At 43.1% G+C, this 16,562-nt stretch overlaps 1 protein-coding gene across 1 annotated transcript in view; it reads right to left on the bottom strand.

Annotated features, from left to right (window-relative positions):
• Positions 1–16,562, bottom strand: part of TMEM67 (transmembrane protein 67) — a 297,637-nt gene that overhangs the window by 229,218 nt on the left and 51,857 nt on the right. Inside the window, 2 exon segments of the mRNA XM_053715910.1 lie at positions 9,595–9,693; positions 9,775–9,831. Of these exon segments, the coding sequence (XP_053571885.1) occupies positions 9,595–9,693; positions 9,775–9,831 (156 nt within the window).

Genomic DNA, 16,562 nt, shown 5'->3' with positions numbered 1-16,562 from the left:
TTGAAGTCCAGAAGATATCCCTGAGATATGATCTCCAATGCCCAGGGATCCTGAACATCTCTTGCCCACGCCTGGGCGAAGAGAAAAAGTCTGCCCCCTACTAGATCCGTCGCCGGATAGGGGGCCGTTCCTTCATGCTGTCTTAGAGGCAGCAGCAGGCTTTCTGGCTTGCTTGCCTTTGTTCCAGGACTGATTAGGTTTCCAGGCCTTCTTAGATTGAGCAAAAGTTCCCTCTTGTCTTGAAGCGGAGGAAGTAGATGCTGCACCTGCCTTGGAATTTCGAAAGGCACGAAAATTAGACTGTTTGGCCTTTGATTTGGCCCTGTCCTGAGGAAGGGTATGACCCTTACCTCCAGTAATGTCAGCAATAATTTCTTTCAAACCAGGCCCGAATAAGGTCTGCCCCTTGAAAGGAATGTTGAGTAATTTAGACTTTAAAGTCACGTCAGCTGACCAGGATTTGAGCCATAGCGCCCTACGCGCCTGGATGGCGAATCCGGAATTCTTAGCCGTTAGTTTAGTCAAATGAACAATGGCATCAGAAACAAATGAGTTAGCTAGCTTAAGAGTTCTAAGCTTGTCAACAATTTCAGTCAATGGAGCTGTATGGATGGCCTCTTCCAGGGCCTCAAACCAGAATGCCGCCGCAGCAGTGACAGGCGCACTGCATGCAAGGGGCTGTAAAATAAAACCTTGTTGAATAAACATTTTCTTAAGGTAACCCTCTAATCTTTTTATCCATTGGATCTGAAAAAGCACAACTGTCCTCAACCGGGATAGTGGTACGCTTTGCTAAAGTAGAAACTGCTCCCTCCACCTTAGGGACAGTCTGCCATAAGTCCCGTGTAGTGGCATCTATTGGAAACATTTTTCTAAATATAGGAGGTGGGGAAAAGGGCACACCGGGCCTATCCCACTCCTTACTAATAATTTCTGTAAGCCTTTTAGGTATTGGAAGAACATCAGTACTCACCGGCACTGCATAGTATTTATCCAGCCTACACAATTTCTCTGGCACTGCAATTGTGTCACAGTCATTCAGAGCAGCTAATACCTCCCCAAGCAATACACGGAGGTTCTCAAGCTCAAATTTAAAATTAGAAATCTCTGAATCAGGTCTCCCCGAATCAGAGACGTCACCCACAGAATGAAGCTCTCCGTCCTCAGGTTCTGCATATTGTGACGCAGTATCAGACATGGCTCTTACAGCATCTACGCGCTCTGTATCTCATCTAACCCCAGAGCTATCGCGCTTGCCTCTCAATTCAGGCAATCTGGATAATACCTCTGAGAGGGTATTATTCATGATTGCAGCCATGTCCTGCAAAGTAATCGCTATGGGCGTCCCTGATGTACTTGGCGCCATATTAGCGTGCGTCCCTTGAGCGGGAGGCGAAGGGTCCGACACGTGGGGAGAGTTAGTCAGCATAACTTCCCCCTCGACAGACCCCTCTGGTGACAATTCTTTTATAGATAAAGACTGATCTTTACTGTTTAAGGTGAAATCAATACATTTAGTACACATTCTCCTATGGGGCTCCACCATGGCTTTTAAACATAATGAACAAGTATCCTCTGTTTCACACATGTTTGTACAGACTAGCAATGAGACTAGCAAGCTTGGAAAACACTTTAAAGCAAGTTAACAAGCAATATAAAAAACGTTACTGTGCCTTTAAGAGAAACAAATTTTGACAAAATTTGAAATAACAGTGAAAAAAGGCAGTTACACTAACAAAATTTTTACAGTGTATGTAACAAGTCAGCAGAGCATTGCACCCACTTGCAAATGGATGATTAACCCTTTAATAACAAAAACAGAATAATAAATGACAAAAACGTTTTTTAAACACAGTCACAACTGCCACAGTCTACTGTGATTGTTACCCTCCTCAAACACGACTTTGAAGCCTTTTGAGCCCTTCAGAGATGTCCTGTATCATGCAGAGGGAAGCTGAATGTCTCTGTCAGTATTTTTATCTGCACAGAAAAGCACTAAAATAGGCCCTTCCCACTCATATTGCAACAGTGGAAAGCTTCAGGAAACTGTCTCTAGGCAGAAATCAAACCAGCCATGTGGAAAAAAACTAGGCCCCAATAAGTTTTGTCACCAAACATATATAAAAACGATTAACATGCCAGCAAACGTTTTATATTACATTTTTATAAGAGTATGCATCTCTATTAATAAGCCTGATACCAGTAGCTATCACTGCATTTAAGGCTTTACTTACATTAATCCGGTATAAGCAGCATTTTCTAGCAAATTCCATCCCTAGAAAAATATTAACTGCACATACCTTATTGCAGGAAAACCTGCACGCCATTCCCTCTCTGAAGTTACCTCACTCCTCAGAATATGTGAGAACAGCCATGGATCTTAGTTACTTCTGCTAAGATCATAGAAAATGCAGGCAGATTCTTCTTCTAAATACTGCCTGAGATAAACAGCACACTCCGGTACCATTTAAAAAACAGAATTTATGTTTACCTGATAAATTACTTTCTCCAACGGTGTGTCCGGTCCACGGCGTCATCCTTACTTGTGGGATATTCTCTTCCCCAACAGGAAATGGCAAAGAGCCCAGCAAAGCTGGTCACATGATCCCTCCTAGGCTCCGCCTACCCCAGTCATTCGACCGACGTTAAGGAGGAATATTTGCATAGGAGAAACCATATGGTACCGTGGTGACTGTAGTTAAAGAAAATAAATTATCAGACCTGATTAAAAAAACCAGGGCGGGCCGTGGACCGGACACACCGTTGGAGAAAGTAATTTATCAGGTAAACATAAATTCTGTTTTCTCCAACATAGGTGTGTCCGGTCCACGGCGTCATCCTTACTTGTGGGAACCAATACCAAAGCTTTAGGACACGGATGAAGGGAGGGAGCAAATCAGGTCACCTAAATGGAAGGCACCACGGCTTGCAAAACCTTTCTCCCAAAAATAGCCTCAGAAGAAGCAAAAGTATCAAACTTGTAAAATTTGGTAAAAGTGTGCAGTGAAGACCAAGTCGCTGCCCTACATATCTGATCAACAGAAGCCTCGTTCTTGAAGGCCCATGTGTAAGCCACAGCCCTAGTGGAATGAGCTGTGATTCTTTCGGGAGGCTGCCGTCCGGCAGTCTCGTAAGCCAATCTGATGATGCTTTTAATCCAAAAAGAGAGAGAGGTAGAAGTTGCTTTTTGACCTCTCCTTTTACCGGAATAAACAACAAACAAGGAAGATGTTTGTCTAAAATCCTTTGTAGCATCTAAATAGAATTTTAGAGCGCGAACAACATCCAAATTGTGCAACAAACGTTCCTTCTTTGAAACTGGTTTCGGACACAGAGAAGGTACGATAATCTCCTGGTTAATGTTTTTGTTAGAAACAACTTTTGGAAGAAAACCAGGTTTAGTACGTAAAACCACCTTATCTGCATGGAACACCAGATAAGGAGGAGAACACTGCAGAGCAGATAATTCTGAAACTCTTCTAGCAGAAGAAATTGCAACTAAAAACAAAACTTTCCAAGATAATAACTTAATATCAACGGAATGCAAGGGTTCAAACGGAACCCCCTGAAGAACTGAAAGAACTAAATTGAGACTCCAAGGAGGAGTCAAAGGTTTGTAAACAGGCTTAATTCTAACCAGAGCCTGAACAAAGGCTTGAACATCTGGCACAGCGGCCAGCTTTTTGTGAAGTAACACAGACAAGGCAGAAATCTGTCCCTTCAGGGAACTTGCAGATAATCCTTTTTCCAATCCTTCTTGAAGGAAGGAAAGAATCCTAGGAATCTTAACCTTGTCCCAAGGGAATCCTTTAGATTCACACCAACAGATATATTTTTTCCAAATTTTGTGGTAAATCTTTCTAGTTACAGGCTTTCTGGCCTGAACAAGAGTATCGATAACAGAATCTGAGAACCCTCGCTTCGATAAGATCAGGCGTTCAATCTCCAAGCAGTCAGCTGGAGTGAAACCAGATTCGGATGTTCGAACGGACCCTGAACAAGAAGGTCTCGTCTCAAAGGTAGCTTCCAAGGTGGAGCCGATGACATATTCACCAGATCTGCATACCAAGTCCTGCGTGGCCACGCAGGAGCTATCAAGATCACCGACGCCCTTTCCTGATTGATCCTGGCTACCAGCCTGGGGATGAGAGGAAACGGCGGGAACACATAAGCTAGTTTGAAGGTCCAAGGTGCTACTAGTGCATCCACTAGAGCCGCCTTGGGATCCCTGGATCTGGACCCGTAGCAAGGAACTTTGAAGTTCTGACGAGAGGCCATCAGATCCATGTCTGGCATGCCCCACAGCTGAGTGACTTGGGCAAAGATTTCCGGATGGAGTTCCCACTCCCCCGGATGCAATGTCTGACGACTCAGAAAATCCGCTTCCCAATTTTCCACTCCTGGGATGTGGATAGCAGACAGGTGGCAGGAGTGAGACTCCGCCCATAGAATGATTTTGGTCACTTCTTCCATCGCCAGGGAACTCCTTGTTCCCCCCTGATGGTTGATGTACGCAACAGTTGTCATGTTGTCTGATTGAAACCGTATGAACTTGGCCCTCGCTAGCTGAGGCCAAGCCTTGAGAGCATTGAATATCGCTCTCAGTTCCAGAATATTTATCGGTAGAAGAGATTCTTCCCGAGACCAAAGACCCTGAGCTTTCAGGGATCCCCAGACCGCGCCCCAGCCCATCAGACTGGCGTCGGTCGTGACAATGACCCACTCTGGTCTGCGGAATGTCATCCCTCGTGACAGGTTGTCCAGGGACAGCCACCAATGGAGTGAGTCTCTGGTCCTCTGATTTACTTGTATCTTCGGAGACAAGTCTGTATAGTCCCCATTCCATTGACTGAGCACGCACAGTTGTAATGGTCTTAGATGAATGCGCGCAAAAGGAACTATGTCCATTGCCGCTACCATCAACCCGATCACTTCCATGCACTGAGCTATGGAAGGAAGAGGAACGGAATGAAGTATCCGACAAGAGTCTAGAAGTTTTGTTTTTCTGGCCTCTGTCAGAAAAATCCTCATTTCTAAGGAGTCTATTATTGTTCCCAAGAAGGGAACCCTTGTTGACGGAGATAGAGAACTCTTTTCCACGTTCACTTTCCATCCGTGAAATCTGAGAAAGGCCAGGACAATGTCCGTGTGAGCCTTTGCTTGAGGAAGGGACGACGCTTGAATCAGAATGTCGTCCAAGTAAGGTACTACAGCAATGCCCCTTGGTCTTAGCACAGCTAGAAGGGACCCTAGTACCTTTGTGAAAATCCTTGGAGCAGTGGCTAATCCGAAAGGAAGCGCCACGAACTGGTAATGTTTGTCCAGGAATGCGAACCTCAGGAACCGATGATGTTCCTTGTGGATAGGAATATGTAGATACGCATCCTTTAAATCCACCGTGGTCATGAATTGACCTTCCTGGATGGAAGGAAGAATAGTTCGAATGGTTTCCATCTTGAACGATGGAACCTTGAGAAACTTGTTTAAGATCTTGAGATCTAAGATTGGTCTGAACGTTCCCTCTTTTTTGGGAACTATAAACAGATTGGAGTAGAACCCCATCCCTTGTTCTCTTAATGGAACAGGATGAATCACTCCCATTTTTAACAGGTCTTCTACACAATGTAAGAATGCCTGTCTTTTTATGTGGTCTGAAGACAACTGAGACCTGTGGAACCTCCCCCTTGGGGGAAGTCCCTTGAATTCCAGAAGATAACCTTGGGAGACTATTTCTAGCGCCCAAGGATCCAGAACATCTCTTGCCCAAGCCTGAGCGAAGAGAGAGAGTCTGCCCCCCACCAGATCCGGTCCCGGATCGGGGGCCAACATTTCATGCTGTCTTGGTAGCAGTGGCAGGTTTCTTGGCCTGCTTTCCCTTGTTCCAGCCTTGCATTGGTCTCCAAGCTGGCTTGGCTTGAGAAGTATTACCCTCTTGCTTAGAGGACGTAGCACTTTGGGCTGGTCCGTTTCTACGAAAGGGACGAAAATTAGGTTTATTTTTTGCCTTGAAAGGCCGATCCTGAGGAAGGGCGTGGCCCTTACCCCCAGTGATATCAGAGATAATCTCTTTCAAGTCAGGGCCAAACAGCGTTTTCCCCTTGAAAGGAATGTTAAGGAGCTTGTTCTTGGAAGACGCATCAGCCGACCAAGATTTCAACCAAAGCGCTCTGCGCGCCACAATAGCAAACCCAGAATTCTTAGCCGCTAACCTAGCCAATTGCAAAGTGGCGTCTAGGGTGAAAGAATTAGCCAATTTGAGAGCATTGATTCTGTCCATAATCTCCTCATAAGGAGGAGAATCACTATCGACCGCCTTTATCAGCTCATCGAACCAGAAACATGCGGCTGTAGCGACAGGGACAATGCATGAAATTGGTTGTAGAAGGTAACCCTGCTGAACAAACATCTTTTTAAGCAAACCTTCTAATTTTTTATCCATAGGATCTTTGAAAGCACAACTATCCTCTATGGGTATAGTGGTGCGTTTGTTTAAAGTGGAAACCGCTCCCTCGACCTTGGGGACTGTCTGCCATAAGTCCTTTCTGGGGTCGACCATAGGAAACAATTTTTTAAATATGGGGGGAGGGACGAAAGGAATACCGGGCCTTTCCCATTCTTTATTAACAATGTCCGCCACCCGCTTGGGTATAGGAAAAGCTTCTGGGAGCCCCGGCACCTCTAGGAACTTGTCCATTTTACATAGTTTCTCTGGGATGACCAACTTGTCACAATCATCCAGAGTGGATAATACCTCCTTAAGCAGAATGCGGAGATGTTCCAACTTAAATTTAAATGCAATCACATCAGGTTCAGCTTGTTGAGAAATGTTCCCTGAATCAGTAATTTCTCCCTCAGACAAAACCTCCCTGGCCCCATCAGACTGGGTTAGGGGCCCTTCAGAAATATTATTATCAGCGTCGTCATGCTCTACAGTATCTAAAACAGAGCAGTCGCGCTTACGCTGATAAGTGTTCATTTTGGCTAAAATGTTTTTGACAGAATTATCCATTACAGCCGTTAATTGTTGCATAGTAAGGAGTATTGGCGCGCTAGATGTACTAGGGGCCTCCTGAGTGGGCAAGACTCGTGTAGACGAAGGAGGGAATGATGCAGTACCATGCTTACTCCCCTCACTTGAGGAATCATCCTGGGCATCATTGTCATTGTCACATAAATCACATTTATTTAAATGAATAGGAATTCTGGCTTCCCCACATTCAGAACACAGTCTATCTGGTAGTTCAGACATGTTAAACAGGCATAAACTTGATAACAAAGTACAAAAAACGTTTTAAAATAAAACCGTTACTGTCACTTTAAATTTTAAACTGAACACACTTTATTACTGCAATTGCGAAAAAACATGAAGGAATTGTTCAAAATTCACCAAATTTTCACCACAGTGTCTTAAAGCCTTAAAAGTATTGCACACCAAATTTGGAAGCTTTAACCCTTAAAATAACGGAACCGGAGCCGTTTTGAACTTTAACCCCTTTACAGTCCCTGGTATCTGCTTTGCTGAGACCCAACCAAGCCCCAAGGGGAATACGATACCAAATGACGCCTTCAGAAAGTCTTTTCTAAGTATCAGAGCTCCTCTCACATGCGACTGCATGCCATGCCTCTCAAAAACAAGTGCGCAACACCGGCGCGAAAATGAGGCTCTGCCTATGCTTTGGGAAAGCCCCTAAAGAATAAGGTGTCTAAAACAGTGCCTGCCGATATTATTATATCAAAATACCCAGATAAAATGATTCCTCAAGGCTAAATATGTGTTAATAATGAATCGATTTAGCCCAGAAAAAGTCTACAGTCTTAATAAGCCCTTTTTGAAGCCCTTATTTACGATCGTAATAAACATGGCTTACCGGATCCCATAGGGAAAATGACAGCTTCCAGCATTACATCGTCTTGTTAGAATGTGTCATACCTCAAGCAGCAAGAGACTGCTCACTGTTCCCCCAACTGAAGTTAATTGCTCTCAACAGTCCTGTGTGGAACAGCCATGGATTTTAGTGACGGTTGCTAAAATCATTTTCCTCATACAAACAGAAATCTTCATCTCTTTTCTGTTTCTGAGTAAATAGTACATACCAGCACTATTTCAAAATAACAAACTCTTGATTGAATAATAAAAACTACAGTTAAACACTAAAAAACTCTAAGCCATCTCCGTGGAGATGTTGCCTGTACAACGGCAAAGAGAATGACTGGGGTAGGCGGAGCCTAGGAGGGATCATGTGACCAGCTTTGCTGGGCTCTTTGCCATTTCCTGTTGGGGAAGAGAATATCCCACAAGTAAGGATGACGCCGTGGACCGGACACACCTATGTTGGAGAAATAACAAACTTTTGATTGAAGAAATAAACTAAGTATAAAACACCACACTCCTCTTACGACCTCCATCTTGGTTGAGGCTTGCAAGAGAATGACTGGATATGGCAGTTAGGGAAGGAGCTATATAGCAGCTCTGCTTTGGGTGATCCTCTTGCAACTTCCTGTTGGGAAGGAGAATATCCCATAAGTAATGGATGATCCGTGGACTGGATACACTTAACAAGAGAAATAATCAGCTGATGAGTGAAGGCAGGTTAGTAACAATGGTTACTGATCAGCTGATTATTTCAACTGTGCTCTAGTTCAGAAATCATGAAAATCTGGGGGTATTTGAGGACCAGAGCTGATAAACACTGGTTTAGATGTTTTGAGGGAATCATCCTATGAACAAACCTCCCCAAAGACATCTGAAGTGAGTATGAGTCTCGTATAAACGATCTGGGAATGGCGAGACCGAGGGGTCACAGGTGGCTTCACCTGTGAGTCCCCACATGGTTGATCACTAATACTGGGCGAAGACTATACATAGTTGGTGTCAATTAAATACTTTCTCATACAAAGGGCTAGATTACAAGTGGAGCGCTAATTTATCGTGCGCACATTACAAGTAGCTGGTTATTGCTAGCGCAAGCTTGCAATAGCAATTAGCGCTCAGAAAAAAACCCAGAGATCAAATCTCTGGTTAATTTTCTAAAAAGTTGGTGGGTGTGGTCTATGGGGACTGTGTGTTCCCAGTAAATATATATATATATATGCTTATATACATATATATTTATGTGTTAATATGTGTATACACACATACATTTATATGTATATATTCATTTACATATATATTTATATTTGCTGCCCCTTTGCTGCGCAAGTTCTCATGCCGTGTCTGAAAGCATGAGAACGAAGCTCCTATAGGAGCCTATGGAAGCGCACTCTTGTGAGCTCAATGCTTCCGTGCAATGCGAACATAAGCTCATGTTCGAATTGCACCTAACTTGTAATACTTGCATTTGTGTGCGCTGGTATTACTAAGTTGAGCGCAAATATCACTTTTGCGAAAGCGATATTTTGCACTCAATTTATAATCTAGCCCAAAAGTGTGCTATGTTTCTCTACGGCAAAACAGGACACATGAATCACAGAACAGGTCTCCAGGTTCCCGTGCATAAGAGAAAACAAATTACTAATCATTTATATTTTGTAATAGACATTGAAAAATCATATACTGGTATTTTATAAATTATTATAAATGAATGTTTATCTTACATGTAAGTCAATTAACTGGCTGCCAATCCTTCTTTTCCAAGCTGCAGTTTTCAGAAGTGACCAAAGCACAGCCAGGGCACTAAGCACACCCACGGCCACCTGCAATATAGGTAAGGAATGTATAAGATAGCTAAAGGAAGCAAAAAAAACAACCTTACATGACAGAAATCTAGGACTTACATCAGTTTGGATAAGTGCATCTGCTTGCCTCATTTCATAATGGACTGTAAATGAGACCTGCAATAGGAAATAATGTAAATAATAGGGAATTCTGATTGACCATTTTGTCATAAAGTTGCAAATCTCTGAATTATTTCTCTATACTATTATTTCTCGGTCTAAGAATTCTATTTCTCAAAATGCTGGTGCAACATTTGTGATTTTGTCAGTTTCGTTAGGGTAGTAAACTGCAGGTAGGCAGCACAACCATCCAATTGCTGTACCACTCGCTTATAGCCTCCAACTAGATAAGTATACTCCCCAAGACCTTTATAATAAGTGCACCACCCGTCTTATTTTACAGAAACCTCCAGCTACATTTTAAGTCAATAGTCAGGTAAAATTAGCTAATATTAAAATGTTTCAAAGTTTATTGCACAAATTATCATAAAATACATTTATGTTAAATTATGCAACTAATTTGTGCTTTAGACAGAATATTACAAAGTATTACACTGCCCCCACCCGAATGGCAAACCTCTGTGGAGACCACAGTACAGTGCGATCCTGCTGCTCTGCTTTGGAGCCTATGAATACTCTTACAAGAGCAGTAGCTGTAACATCTGCTATCTCATCATCTGTAACATTAGTTCAATCCCATTTGATTTTATTATATGGCAATCAACCAGTATCATTTTGGCGCCATTAGGTGTATTTTTAGATCTTGTTAATGTCAAGGAAGTAATCAACACACAAGTTATTTGGACTTTTTTATTGGTTCAAGGAATCTGTTTCCAGTTCTAAAAAGCTAGAATCTGAATGGCTGAGATCCCCGTCATCCCCCCAATATTTTGTTATAGGGAACTCAGAAGAAGGCCCAGAAGATGGTGAGAGACTGAAGGAACTGTGTTGCTAAGTGCCACCAATCAGCAAGCAGATAGCAGGAGAACGAAGACAAATTGAGGATAGGAGTAAATTAGAAAGTTGCTTAAAATTGCATGTTCTATCCGAATCATGAAAGAGAAGAATTTGGGTTTAGTATCTGACTAATAAAGTTTACTATTTTTCCTAAATCTTATGTATTGACACTATGTTTACTTTTATTATATAAAACTACTATGCATGGGTATATTTGCACGTTTAGTGATAGAGCTATATATGCAGGCCATTAAATAATGGCAGCTCCTTATAGGTTGTATCACTGTGACGAGCCTCTATATAAACATAGCTATTAGTGGTGTAACCCTAACTGCAACTCAGATCTGTCTGCTGCAAACCTGACCTAAACACCATTTGATGTTCACTGTACTGGTTTTTGTGACAATGTGATCTGCTTGTGTGCATACAGTGTGCGCAAACTCTTGTAATGTACATGGCTTAAAGGGACAGTAAAGTCATAATTAGACATTCATGATTTGGCCAGAGAATACAATTTTAAACAACTTTCCAATTAACTTCTATTATTTAATTTGCTTCCTTCTCTTGTTATCCTTTGCTGAAAGGTTTATCTAGGTAAGCTCAGGAGCAGCAAAGAACCTAGGTTCTAGCTGCTGATTGGTGGCTGCATATATATAGCAATTGTCATTGACTCACCTATGTGTTCAGTTAGAAACTAGTAGTGCATTGCTGCTCCTTCAACAAATGATACCAAGAGAATGAAGCAAATTTCATAATAGAAGTAAACTTGAAAGTCGTTTAAAATTGCATGCTCTACCTAAATCATGATAGAAATGGTTTGTGTTTCATGTCCCTTTAAATCAGAACTTTATGGAAATAGTTATGCAAAGCACATTTATACGTTGTTTTATTTATTTGAGGTTGCATCATCTCTAGCAGCTGCCGTAAAACAGGCAAATCACCCAAAAATCTGGTGATCTACTGGTCTGTATTTAGAGATCTACTGGTTGTTTCCAATCCAACTTTTGGGTGCAGCTGTTCTATGTGCAATATGTGCATACAATAATGCAATGCTGCCTCCTAGTGTTCTAGAAATGATTGCTTACTTTCTGACATGAAACCTACAATCTTCTACCTTCTTTCATGATTCTGATAAGAATGTAAACTTTAAAAAACCTTTCCATTTCCCCACATAAAAAACAGGTAGGTAGGTTTAGGAGTGTACATGTATCTGAAGCACTATATGGTAGCAGATTTTAGCAGTGTATATTTGCAAGAGCACTAGATGGCAGCAATGTTTACTATCACACAGTGCTCCAGACACAATCATGCTACCTATACAGGTATTCTCTTCAACGAAGAGTAGCATAAGAACAAAGTAAGGCCTAGTTTCCATTGAGGTGGTAATTTGTGGAAACTGGGGCTAAAAATGTTATCTTCACTAAAGTCTATGGAGATTTGTTATGTTACCACAAGTTTCCACACTTTACTACCTCAGTGGAAACCAGGCCTAAGTGTGATAACAGAAGTACATTGCAAACTTTTAAAATTGTGAGCTCTGTCTAAATAATGAAAGAAAATGTATTGGTGACAATGCAGGAAAGGCAGACTGGGACAGAAGGATTTCCTAGAAAGCCTAACTGAGGTGTTTTTTATTGACTTTTTAAGCACCGACAGTGTCACAAAATATAATACAGATAACCACACAGACGACTAATAAACTGTGGATCAGTCAATATAAACAAAAAAAACATAATTTATGCTTACCTGATAAATGTATTTCTCTTGTAGTGTATCCAGTCCACGGATCATCCATTACTTGTGGGATATTCTCCTTCCCAACAGGAAGTTGCAAGAGGATCACCCACAGCAGAGCTGCTATATAGCTCCTCCCCTCACTGCCATATCCAGTCATTCGACCGAAACAAGACGAGAAAGGAGAAACCATAGGGTGCAGTGGTGACTGTAGTTTAATTAAAATTTAGACCTGCCTTAAAAGGACAGGGCGGGCCGTGGACTGGATACACTACAAGAGAAATACATTTATCAGGTAAGCATAAATTATGTTTTCTCTTGTTAAGTGTATCCAGTCCACGGATCATCCATTACTTGTGGGATACCAATACCAAAGCTAAAGTACACGGATGATGGGAGGGACAAGGCAGGAACCACTGCCTGTAGAACCTTTCTCCCAAAAACAGCCTCCGAAGAAGCAAAAGTGTCAAATTTGTAAAATTTTGAAAAGGTGTGAAGCGAAGACCAAGTCGCAGCCTTGCAAATCTGTTCAACAGAAGCCTCATTTTTAAAGGCCAAGGTGGAAGCCACAGCTCTAGTAGAATGAGCTGTAATCCTTTCAGGGGGCTGCTGTCCAGCAGTCTCATAGGCTAAGCGTATTATGCTCCGAAGCCAAAAGGAGAGAGAGGTTGCCGAAGCTTTTTGACCTCTCCTCTGTCCAGAGTAAATGACAAACAGGGCAGATGTTTGACGAAAATCTTTAGTAGCCTGTAAGTAAAACTTCAAGGCACGGACTACGTCCAGATTATGCAAAAGACGTTCCTTCTTTGAAGAAGGATTAGGACACAATGATGGAACAACAATCGCTTGATTGATATTCCTGTTAGAAACCACCTTAGGTAAAAACCCAGGTTTGGTACGCAGAACTACCTTGTCTGAATGAAAAATCAGATAAGGAGAATCACAATGTAAGGCAGATAACTCAGAGACTCTTCGAGCCGAGGAAATAGCCATCAAAAACAGAACTTTCCAAGATAAAAGTTTAATATCAATGGAATGAAGGGGTTCAAACGGAACTCCCTAAAGAACTTTAAGAACCAAGTTTAAGCTCCATGGGGGAGCAACAGTTTTAAACACAGGCTTAATCCTAACCAAAGCCTGACAAAATGCCTGGACGTCTGGAACTTCTGCCAGACGCTTGTGCAAAAGAATAGACAGAGCAGAGATCTGTCCTTTTAAAGAACTAGCTGATAAGCCTTTGTCCAAACCCTCTTGAAGAAAGGACAATATCCTAGGAATCCTAACCTTACTCCATGAGTAACTCTTGGATTCACACCAATAAAGATATTTACGCCATATCTTATGGTAGATTTTCCTGGTGACAGGCTTCCGAGCCTGTATTAAGGTATCAATGACTGACTCGGAGAAGCCACGCCTTGATAGAATCAAGCATTCAATCTCCATGCAGTCAGTCTCAGAGAAATTAGATTTGGATGATTGAAAGGACCTTGTATTAGAAGGCCCTGCCTCAGAGGCAGAGTCCATGGTGGAAGAGATGACATGTCCACTAGGTCTGCATACCAGGTCCTGCGTGGCCACGCAGGCACTATCAGAATCACCGATGCTCTCTCCTGTTTGATTTTGGCAATCAGTCGAGGGAGCAGAGGAAACGGTGGAAACACATAGGCCAGGTTGAAGAACCAAGGAGCTGCGAGAGCATCTATCAGCGTTGCTCCCGGGTCCCTGGACCTGGATCCGTAACAAGGAAACTTGGCGTTCTGGCGAGACGCCGTGAGATCCAGTTCTGATTTGCCCCAACGATGGACCAGTTGAGCAAACACCTCCGGATGGAGTTCCCACTCCCCCGGATGAAAAGTCTGACGACTTAGAAAATCCGCCTCCCAGTTCTCTACGCCTGGGATGTGGATCGCTGACAGGTGGCAAGAGTGAGACTCTGCCCAGCGAATAATCTTTGAGACTTCTAACATCGCTAGGGAACTCCTGGTTCCCCCTTGATGGTTGATGTAAGCCACAGTCGTGATGTTGTCCGACTGAAATCTGATGAACCTCAGTGTTGCTAACTGAGGCCAAGCTAGAAGAGCATTGAATATTGCTCTTAACTCCAGAATATTTATTGGGAGGAGTTTCTCCTCCTGAGTCCACGATCCCTGAGCCTTCAGGGAGTTCCAGACTGTGCCCCAACCTAGAAGGCTAGCATCTGTTGTTACAATCGTCCAATCTGGCCTGCGAAAGGTCATACCCTTGGACAGATGGACCAGAGAAAGCCACCAGAGAAGAGAATCTCTGGTCTCTTGATCCAGATTTAGTAGAGGGGACAAATCTGAGTAATCCCCATTCCACTGACTTAGCATGCATAATTGCAGCGGTCTGAGATGCAGGCGCGCAAATGGCACTATGTCCATTGCTGCTACCATTAAGCCGATTACTTCCATGCACTGAGCCACTGAAGGGCGTGGAATGGAATGAAGGACACAGCAAGCATTTAGAAGTTTTGATAACCTGGACTCCGTCAGGTAAATTTTCATCTCTACAGAATCTATAAGAGTCCCTAGGAAGGAGACTCTTGTGAATGGTGATAGAGAACTCTTTTCCACGTTCACTTTCCACCCATGCGACCTCAGAAATGCCAGAACTATCTCTGTATGAGACTTGGCAATTTGAAAGCTTGACGCCTGTATCAGGATGTCGTCTAGATACAGAGCCCCCGCTATGCCTCGCGGTCTTAGAACCGCCAGAAGTGAGCCCAGAAACTTTGTAAAAATTCTCGGGGCAGTGGCCAACCCGAAGGGAAGAGCTACAAATTGGTAATGCCTGTCTAGAAAGGCAAACCTTAGGAACCGATGATGATCTTTGTGAATCGGTATGTGAAGGTAGGCATCCTTTAAGTCCACTGTGGTCATGTACTGACCCTCTTGGACCATGGGTAGGATGGTCCGAATAGTTTCCATTTTGAATGATGGAACACTGAGGAATTTGTTTAAGATCTTTAGATCCAAGATTAGTCTGAAGGTTCCCTCTTTCTTGGGAACCACAACAGATTTGAATAAAATCCCTGTCCCTGTTCCGTCCACGGAACTGGATGGATCACTCCCATTACTAGGAGGTCTTGCACACAGCTTAGGAATGCCTCTTTCTTTATCTGGTTTGCTGATAACCTTGAAAGATAAAATCTCCCTTGTGGAGGAGAAGCTTTGAAGTCCAGAAGATATCCCTGAGATATGATCTCCAACGCCCAGGGATCCTGAACATCTCTTGCCCACGCCTGGGCGAAGAGAGAAAGTCTGCCCCCCACTAGATCCGTTTCCGGATAGGGGGCCGTTCCTTCATGCTGTCTTGGGGGCAGCAGCAGGCTTTCTGGCCTGCTTGCCCTTGTTCTAGGACTGGTTAGGTTTCCAGGCCTGTCTGGAATGAGCAACAGTTCCCTTTTTGAAGCGGAGGAAGTTGATGCTGCTCCTGCCTTGAAATTTCGAAAGGCACGAAAATTAGACTGTTTGGCCTTTGATTTGGCCCTGTCCTGAGGAAGGGTATGACCCTTGCCTCCAGTAATGTCAGCAATAATTTCCTACAAGCCAGGCCCGAATAAGGTCTGCCCCTTGAAAGGAATGTTGAGTAATTTAGACTTTAAAGTCACGTCAGCTGACCAGGATTTAAGCCATAGCGCCCTACACGCCTGGATGGCGAATCCGGAATTCTTAGCCATTAGTTTAGTCAAATGAACAATGGCATCAGAAACAAATGAGTTAGCTAGCTTAAGCGTTCTAAGCTTGTCAATAATTTCATTCAATGGAGCTGTCTGGATGGTCTCTTCCAGGGCCTCAAACCAGAATGCCGCTGCAGCAGTGACAGGCGCAATGCATGCAAGGGGCTGTAAAATAAAACCTTGTTGAATAAACATTTTCTTAAGGTAACCCTCCAATTTTTTATCCATTGGATCTGAAAAAGCACAACTGTCCTCAACCGGGATAGTGGTACGCTTTGCTAAAGTAGAAACTGCTCCCTCCACCTTAGGGACCGTCTGCCATAATTCCCGTGTAGTGGCGTCTATTGGAAACATTTTTCTAAATATAGGAGGTGGGGAAAAGAGCACACCGGGTCTATCCCACTCCTTGCTAATAATTTCTGTAAGCCTTTTAGGTATAGGAAAAACGTCAGTACAC

The sequence above is a fragment of the Bombina bombina genome, chromosome 5 (assembly GCF_027579735.1).
Source record: "Bombina bombina isolate aBomBom1 chromosome 5, aBomBom1.pri, whole genome shotgun sequence".
In the NCBI taxonomy this organism is placed as follows: domain Eukaryota; kingdom Metazoa; phylum Chordata; class Amphibia; order Anura; family Bombinatoridae; genus Bombina; species Bombina bombina.
This window is presented reverse-complemented; position numbering and strand designations above follow the sequence as displayed.